The sequence below is a fragment of the Nicotiana tabacum genome, chromosome 17 (assembly GCF_000715075.1).
Source record: "Nicotiana tabacum cultivar K326 chromosome 17, ASM71507v2, whole genome shotgun sequence".
NCBI classification, from domain to species: Eukaryota; Viridiplantae; Streptophyta; class Magnoliopsida; order Solanales; family Solanaceae; genus Nicotiana; species Nicotiana tabacum.
The window spans coordinates 94,977,554-94,986,477 of NC_134096.1; the positions used below are offsets into that span (position 1 = coordinate 94,977,554).

The following is an 8,924-nucleotide window of genomic DNA, read 5'->3' on the forward strand; positions in this document are numbered from 1 at the left end:
CTCTCCATTTTGACAAACTTAATGAATCTTCTTCCTACAAATGTCAGAGACTTCCCATTCTGAACATCATACCTCAGCTTTGATGCTCTGCATGAATCTTTCGGCAATTGAATCCACCATTTTTCAATAGAAAAGCAAATGAAAAGAGTAAAATGAACTGAAGGAAATAAGCATTTATAAGCAATTTACCTTTAGCTTAAGTTAAACTAAATAAAAACTTATCTACTTTATTTATTTCTTCTTATTTTGATTCTAACTTTTAGATAAAAATAAGAATGGAAATTTGAAACAAAAGTTTTGTTTCTTTGATAATTATCATATTAAAAAAAAATTCACGCGGAGAAGACTCGTATGTAACCATGATCCAGCAGCTCTTTTTTAGTATTCCAAAGTTGTACTAATAGTAACCTGAAATGGAATATAATAGCTGCAATTGGATACAATTATGTTTTTGATAGATAGCTATGAATGCTGGACCACTTGGTTATGTCCACTGTCCGTGTTGGGTTTGTCTTATTTAAACTTGGATTCGAAAAATATTAAATCATTCCTTAACAAAGGCGATTAACTCCCTAACTAGATCTCGAGTACTCGAACTCGAGATCTGTTAATAATAAAGGGAAATTTACCATACTACCACAATCGGTGGACCACTTGATTATTTTTTTGTTTTTCATTCATTGTCCACTATCCGTATTGGGTCCTAATTAAATTTGAATTCGCACAAAAAAATCTTACATTGTAATTAAAGCACTTTCTAATAAATACGACTAACTATAACTATGTAACTAGATCTCGAACTTACCATACCACCGCAATGGTGGACCACTTGGTTGATACTTGACAGGGATTTTAGAACTAGAACTAGTTAGATGCCAAATAAAAATTAGTGGTAAGGTTTTAGGTTCGTTTAGATTGAATTTTTCAAGTAAATGGCCGAAATTTCAAAGATTCTCTCTCTCTCTCGCTTTACGGGAGGAGTTTACAACCAGGCATTTTACTGTCAGCAAGCGGATGGTAAATCCGTAAATAAACCAAATAGAAAGGGCATAAGGTCAAGACGTTCACAAGCCAACAAAAACACGAAAACGAATTGGGTGGGCTGAAAGATGAGGCGGAGAGAGAATCGAAGGAAGACGTGAGAACTTCACTTCGCCGGAGAGAGGCATTGAAAGCCACACAAAGAAGAGAAATCTCTGTCTTTAATGGCTGCTGCCTCTTCAGCTAGGGTTTTTCTTACATCACACCTTACAGACCTCTCACTGAAGCCACATCAACATCTTCCTCACCCACCCCCTCCTTTTACCAACCACCTCCTCATCCGCCCGTTGCTTCCTTCTATTTCCGCTTCCGGCAGACGGCGTTCTTCTATCAACTGCCTTATTTCCGGCGTTGATGGCGGCGGTGTTTCTGACGACTTTGTTTCCACCAGGAAATCCGATGGTTTCGGCAGCGAATTTTCCGTTATTGCTAATATGCTCAAGCGAATTGAACCGTTGGATACTTCCGTTATATCTAAAGGCGTTTCGGATTCTGCTAAGGACTCTATGAAGCAGACGATTTCTACTATGTTAGGCTTGCTCCCCTCCGATCAATTCTCCGTCACCGTTCACTTCTCCAAACGCCCTCTCGATCGCCTCATTGTTTCTTCTATAATTACCGGGTACCTTAATCTCTTAATTTTAATGTAGGCTAAAACTTAAAAGTGTAATTATTAATTTCTTAAAGTTTTGGATCAATTTGCTGTAGGTATACGTTGTGGAATGCGGAGTACAGGATATCGTTGATGAGGAATTTTGATATTCCGTCAGATAATTTGAAAGGCTTGAACTTGGCGGAGGACAATGTGAATTTAGGGTCGAAGAGTGAGGAGAAAAGTGAAAATATGTCTTCTGCAGTTTCAGAGAGAATAAATGCTCAAGCTCTTGGGGATTTATCTCCTGAAGCTTTGAGCTATATTCAGCAATTAGAAGAAGAGCTCTCATCTGTTAAACAGGTGATATTCTTTCACTTTTGAAATCTGTACAAACTACTGGCTGTGTTTGTTTATTTGTGATTTATTGGCTAGTCCTTTCATACATAAGACTCTTCATTGTTTAAGTGACACTATGGTCATTCTACTACCAAGAGTAGTCCTAACCGAAAGATATTGGACGCTTTCTTGGGTGCAAAGCTTAAGTTGTAAGAAATCCTAGATACTTTACACATTTGTTAGTCAAATATGTAAATTTTCTTGAACTTTTGCTCTCAAAGTTGAGATATTTAATTATGAATTAGTGGACGCACCAAAGAAGTTGATCTGCTGACATGGGTGGATTAATGTTACAAGAAGTTACATTTGCGACAGGTTATTATACATAATTATCCAGAAAATTCAGTTGTGTGTGAGTCAAATAAAATCAAACTGCTGGAAGAAGAATGTTTAAGCCTGCTTTCTGCAGTTCATTCTTCAAGCATGAACTTATGATCATAGAATAACGTTCAGTTGCAAAACTATTTTGATAATTTTAGTTAGGCTCTATGATGTGGTCCTTGGATTATTGATAGACAACTTGCATGTTTGAGTGGCAAATTAGGATGTTATAGCTTTAACCATGGCTAGAGTTCTCCACTTCTTCACCGTTTTTTTCTCTCTGTTGTTTTTACAAATATGTTGTGGTGAGTTTGTTGCTACTTGCTTAGCACAAAACTTATTTATGCAAAACTTACTTATGCATTACTTACGCTTTGTTTAAAAAAAAGGATCTCTGCCTAGACACTTTCCGGTGTCAAACATTTAGCCGCAGGCTAATCATGTTCCTTCAACACGTATTCTAGTGTTTCTTCAGTAATTGAGCTTTTCAATTTGCCTACGTAGGATTGGGGCTGTGTACCAGTATCATTGTCTATTTAAGGTGTCATTTTCTGATTCATTGTTCATCTGCACTAGCGGTTGTACAAACGACCCCATAGGGTATAAGCTTACTCGTGGAAATTTATATTTTCTTGTTCTTTTCTTGAGTGGCGCACTTCTGTACCTGATCTGATAATTGATACTATAAGCTTCAGTATAATACTGATCCTTCTTTGTTCCTCTTAGGAACTGCAATCCCAGCAACAAGAAAATTTGCAAATGGAGTATATCAACGAAAGCAACAATGATTTGCTGGAATACCTTCGGTCATTGGAATCTGACATGGTAATGTAGTTATTTGTATGTCATATCATCTGAAACCATTGAGGTTAATTCCTGATGTGTCTGCTACTTGAACAGGTGACTGAACTATCTAGACCATCATCCTTTGAGGTGGAGGAGATTATTAAGCAGCTTGCTCAAAACATATTGCAAAGATTTTTCACAGAGGACGATGTTACCAATGACGAAGATCCTAATCTTAGTGGTGCCAAAAACTACCAAAACCAAAGTAATGACACCGAATTCTGCGACTCAACAGGCACTTCTCGGGATTACTTGGCAAAGCTACTTTTTTGGTTAGTAACATGGCATCTCTCAGTTATTTATTCCTTTATCATTTTCCTTGTATTCACCAAAAGTCTGAACTTTTTCTTAGGTATCCTCTTTAGCTTTATCAGGTATGATTTTTCTGAGTAGGTCAATAAATCAACTTTGTAATTGGCAGGTGTATGTTATTGGGACATCATTTGAGAGGATTGGAGAACAGATTGCATCTAAGTTGTGTTGTTGGCTTGTTATGATCTTGGAAAGTACAAAGAGGGATGTATATTCTTCTTTTCTTTTCCTCTCCCCATCTCCTTTTCTCTGTCTAGTTCAATTCTTTCCTGTTATTTATATAAGAATAATCCACATATCCTGTAAAATTTTGTACGAATTGTATGGAAGGGTGTACTGTTGAGAATGATAAATCCATTTCTCAGAGCCTCTTTGACTTCATAGTGTGTAAATTGATCAAGTACACAATGCATACAATCAGCAAACAATAGTTAGTTGATCCTAACTTGCATTTTCATATAGCAATTCTTATTTAAGGTGATCATACATCACATAAAAACTGCCGGCGAGACGGTATGATAGATGCTAACCACACTACTTATAACGTCTGTGCTGATTCCCATGAGCTTCGCAGTTGGTTGCAGTTCATGTTTTGGGATTGGATCAACAAAATTAGAAAAAAGAGATGCTCATTGTGCACTGCATGATGGAGATATTGCTGGGATTTATATACGTGGAGGATGTTGTAGATCATTTCAATTTCTCGTCCGTGGATTTAGAATGTTGGAATTTCCTTAAAATTAAAATGAGAATTCGAAAAGCTATGGAAGTCACGATCAAAATTTCCACGAGGCAGAACGTTCTCATAATTATAGAATTACTAAGATGCAGAAATCATTACTTTCTCATCCTAATGTTGCTATTGCCTGGTCGTCATTTGTTAAGGGCATTGTTAGTGGTTAAGGCTGAAGAAAAAGGCGTTCACACTTAACTCGGGATTTGGTAAAAGGTTTGGTGAAAAGTGGTTTTGATTGGCCAAAAGAAAGGAGATGCTGCTGTTACTGTAAAGTCTGCTACACCAGTGACGATTTATTTATTGGCTGATGGGTTAGGTGGAATTTATGATACTACATGTTTTAGTAGTGAGAGTATGGTAAATTTTGATATTGTGGTAGGTATTCTGAAACATATTCTATATTTTGTGTCTAAGATACAAGCAAGATAGGTGTTAGCATTTTTCAGGAAAAAACTGACTCAGCACAAATTAATACTTTAAAATATTATTGTAGTAAACATATGGTGTCAAAAAGGTATTCTTCTTCTACTCAAGTAATGTATGACGCGGCAATAAACTTCAGTCGTCCAGTATTGCTTTCCAAATGTCTAAACATGCTCACTCTGTCCGTCCTCCCCTGCTTCGCCATGTTGTCTCGTTAATAAGAAAAAAATAAGAGAGCTTTGTAGAATCATTTTCACGATTGTATAGTATTCCCTCCGCTTTAATTTATATGAACCAATTTGACCGAACACGGAGTTTAAGAAATAAGAGAAGATTTTTAGACTTGTGGCGTAAAATGAGGCACATATATTTTGTGTGGCTATAAATCGTTGCATAAAGGTAAATTATTTTCTAAATATAAAAAATGGTCATTCTTTTGGCACGGACCAAAAAAAGAAATTCGCATAAATTAAAACGGAGGGAGTAGTATTTATGAATCTTGTAAATTTTAGAAAGCTTATCACTAACGATTTAACAAACTTTAAATCTGATCTCAAAACCGTGGAACTGAATGGTTTTCACAATTAAAACATAAATATAATGCAAAGTGAAGAAAACACATCTGAATCCTTGGCATTCTTTTTCTCTTATGAAACTTGACGAAAATATCAAAAGACTACTCTGATTACTACAAAAATAATGGAGGAATAATCGCTTTATACAATCGTTTGCTCTTCTTATACACACAAAAAATCACCCATAAGGGACCCTAACAAAATCGTCCCCTGTACCTAATACTACAGACTCCGGGTCTCACTTCTTCCCAATGAGGAAAAAGAATCAAAGAATTATCACAATACAAAAAAAGAAAAAAATAACTCGTATACGCTAAAAGCGTAAAAGAATTTTTACACTGTCACATCACAATCTCCGCTAGTGTTGGTCAAAAGAATCATGAAGGCTCGGTCTATACAAATCATAAGGTGCCCATAAAAAATCAACAGGACAAGGATTTTCTTGATCAAGCCTAACCCAAGGTTTACCTTTACCACTCCAATGCAATAAACTAACTGGACCTGGATGCAATGTTCTACAACTATTCACCAAATTATCTCCACCTAATCCATGTTGATTCCATTTATGATCAATTCCTTCAATTTCTCCTCCAAATACTAACATAAATGGTGGCAAAGATCCCAATTCATATATCCTCTTCTCCTTTTGTATCTCCATCCAATTCTCAATCTTTTCAGTATAATCTCCTTTTCTCCATTTTCCTAAATCCATTACCATTACCCCTGTATTAAAATAACATGGCCTTTTTCCTTGAAATACCTTTGAGAGTTTTGTGTCAGACCAAAAATTGTCATTGAAATATGTTCTGAAATTAGCATGACAATATTCTGGAGCTCCAATAATTCTTGAACCAGTTAATGATATGGACCATAATTTGTGAATATCATCAACTAAAATCACATCAGAATCAAGATAAATTACCCTTTCAACACAGGGATCAATGATCTCAGCTAAATAAGTTCTAGCATAATTCAATGGATTATCAAGAGCTTGACGAATTGAAGATGATATCAAATTCTTGACGCGGTTTTCATCAAAGCTGTAAACTTTGAAGCTCAGAGATGGAAATATTGAGTTAACTGTTTGAGTCAACTGTTGAAAATCTGAATTCTTGGATGTTACGAAATGGAAATAAATATTTTCTGGGCAAGAGGCATGCTTTAGAACAGAATGCACTGCTGCTATTGAACCTCTAAAATAATGTGAATCAAGAGTCATAGCTATATGTATCAAATTTGGGTCACAAACTGATAAATCTGATTCTAAAATTGGACATTCTTCGCTATTTCTATACTCTGGAGATTCAACGTATCTCAAATACCCATCAAAATTTGCCTTAGGCTTTTCAAGAAAACCTCTAATAGCGCTTGCTGGAATTAGAAGCAAAGGAATTGACACAAATAGCATAAAGATGTGTTTTTTAGAAAGAATCATAGCAAGAGGAATGGAAAAATCGCCTCGTTGAATGTAAGGGAAGAAGAAGAAAGAAAGAATGTTTGTAAAAGTATACGCGTTTAAGGTTTTGTGAGGAGTTGAGATATATAAAGAGGTTCAGATTTTGGACTAGTATTTGCCTTATTGGTCATAATCGCGTTGTTGGGAATTGAAAAGTTTAAAGGAAAACCAAACGCGTAAGGAGAATATTTATTATAATATGTTGTTTTTTATTATTCTTCTGGAACTATGTTTGGTTTTTTAATGATGTTTCGAGGAACCTGAGGGAAATGTTTGGTGTTTGGTTCGGTCCGGTTCAGTGAATGGGTTACCCATCAATGAGAAAAGCATGTGGTATGTACTCAGTAGGTATACGATTTCTTAACTCAATCAACGTACAAGTGAGCTTTGTATCGCTTCTTCTGCTACTTTAGGACAATATACGAGGAATTTTAACAAGAGTCTATTATGTGTATGGACGGACGGTGAAGAATTTTTTTATATAATTAAATCACTTATTAAGTAATTATTGATTTTGATAAATATTAGTAATTGATAATCTATTAAAGATTGCAAGTAACCTTCTACTACTGGAGTGTAAAAAATCTTTTATAATGTATCTAACTTAAATCCTTTAAATAAAAGAGGTTACATTTGGTGCGTAGGTAATATAAACAACTTTTATATTATTATTTTGACTTCTAGTAATATGTAACTCGGCATATTATGTTTAATATTTACATAGGAAATAGAATAGTGATCTGCTACGACCGATTCTAGTAGATTAATAATGTATGTTAAATGCATATTTTTATAAAATATTTTTTAAATATTTTAAATTATTAATTATTGTGATTTATAGTACTTTTTACTTAGTTTCTAAATATGTAAATTTATTTCCAAAAACACTTGAAGATTCTTTGTCCAAATTTAAATTGAAAATTAATCAATTGACCTTCATACCCCCGGATCAAGTCAAATAAAATAAAACGGAGGTAGTAATAACATGTGACTTTCCAAATCAAGCTTAATATGTAGCCAAGGAAATAGAATAATGACCTGCCATAACCGATTCAATTAGACTGATAATGTAAAAATTATTTACGCTTAGATCATGTATAACTTAAAACATACCAACAACTGCAAAACGCCTAAACATTTAGGGGTTGTTTGGTATGATGATAAGTAAAAATAATTCTGGGATAAATATTTTGTACCGTCTTAGCCCTTGTTTGGTTATTAATTTTGGGATAAATTTTTTCAAGATTAAAAATAGTATAGGGAATACTTATACCTGTCATAGGATGGAATAGTAAATCCAGGATAAGTTATCTCAGGATAAAACAGTAAAATTAACAATCTCACAATTAGTACAACAGATCAAAAAGTCGATAAGAAAAAACATGAGGATAACTGATCCTCATGTAACTAATCCTAATATAACTTTCCAACATAACTAATTACTCATCCCAAGAAATTTCCATTCTTTTATGTGGGATTTGAAGGAGCATTATTCCATGTAGGTAATGTACAGTCAAAATATGTGGGTGTTTCAAAGTTATACCTGGTGAGCTCACATGCGCAGTGTGTTTCAAATTCTGAACCACTTTGCAGGCGATACAAATGTTTTCAGAAAATGTTGTGGGAAATTTGCAAGGAAACAAAATTAAAAAATTTCAAATTCTTTCTTCAATCAAAAACCATTAGAGATCAGTTTTGACCAACCTAGAGGTATTTTTCAGTTCTTGTAATAACTGAAAAACTATTTTCTAATGGCATTTGGTTGAAAATTTAACCAGGAAAAACATCTAATCTGTTTTAATACTATTACGATTTCACATTATACTGAGAAAAATAAGCGAACAACCGAGTGTATTTCCTTCAAACAACTACCTTGGCATCTGTTTTTTCCCCCTTCTATTTACTACAACAAGCTTAACAATTTGTTAGGTAAAAGTTCATATTATTGGATTTTTCTTGTGAGAATCGAGTGAACAAAAAGCATCAAACAAACAAATATAAATCATTACCACCTCAGATTGGTAGAGGACCTTCAATCGTCAGGTTATATATATTTAGTCAACAACTATAACGCTTCAATACCAAGTCGAAGTCGACTACACGAATCCTGACTTGCGATGTGATTCCATTTAAACTCATCTCAGAAGTCAAACAAATATTACACATGTCGGAAATACTACGTCACTATGGAAAAAAGTAAAGAACCAAAAAATTAGATGAATA

The 8,924-nt window shown here is 34.5% G+C and overlaps 2 protein-coding genes across 2 annotated transcripts; one reads left to right on the forward strand and one right to left on the reverse strand.

Moving 5' to 3' along the window:
- The first annotated feature begins 917 nt into the window (after window positions 1-917).
- Window positions 918-3,889, forward strand: LOC107766322 (uncharacterized). Its single transcript, XM_016585083.2, has 5 exons — window positions 918-1,663; window positions 1,750-1,996; window positions 3,080-3,178; window positions 3,254-3,471; window positions 3,621-3,889. The coding sequence occupies exons 1-5, from the start codon at window positions 1,206-1,208 to the stop codon at window positions 3,694-3,696; spliced, it is 1,098 nt and encodes a 365-aa protein (XP_016440569.1). The 5' UTR covers window positions 918-1,205; the 3' UTR covers window positions 3,697-3,889.
- A 1,447-nt stretch (window positions 3,890-5,336) lies between these two features.
- LOC107766320 (putative galacturonosyltransferase-like 10) lies at window positions 5,337-6,826 on the reverse strand. Its single transcript, XM_016585082.2, has one exon. It carries the CDS (start codon window positions 6,678-6,680, stop codon window positions 5,604-5,606), a length of 1,077 nt encoding a protein of 358 aa, XP_016440568.1. The 5' UTR covers window positions 6,681-6,826; the 3' UTR covers window positions 5,337-5,603.
- Window positions 6,827-8,924: the final 2,098 nt, after the last annotated feature.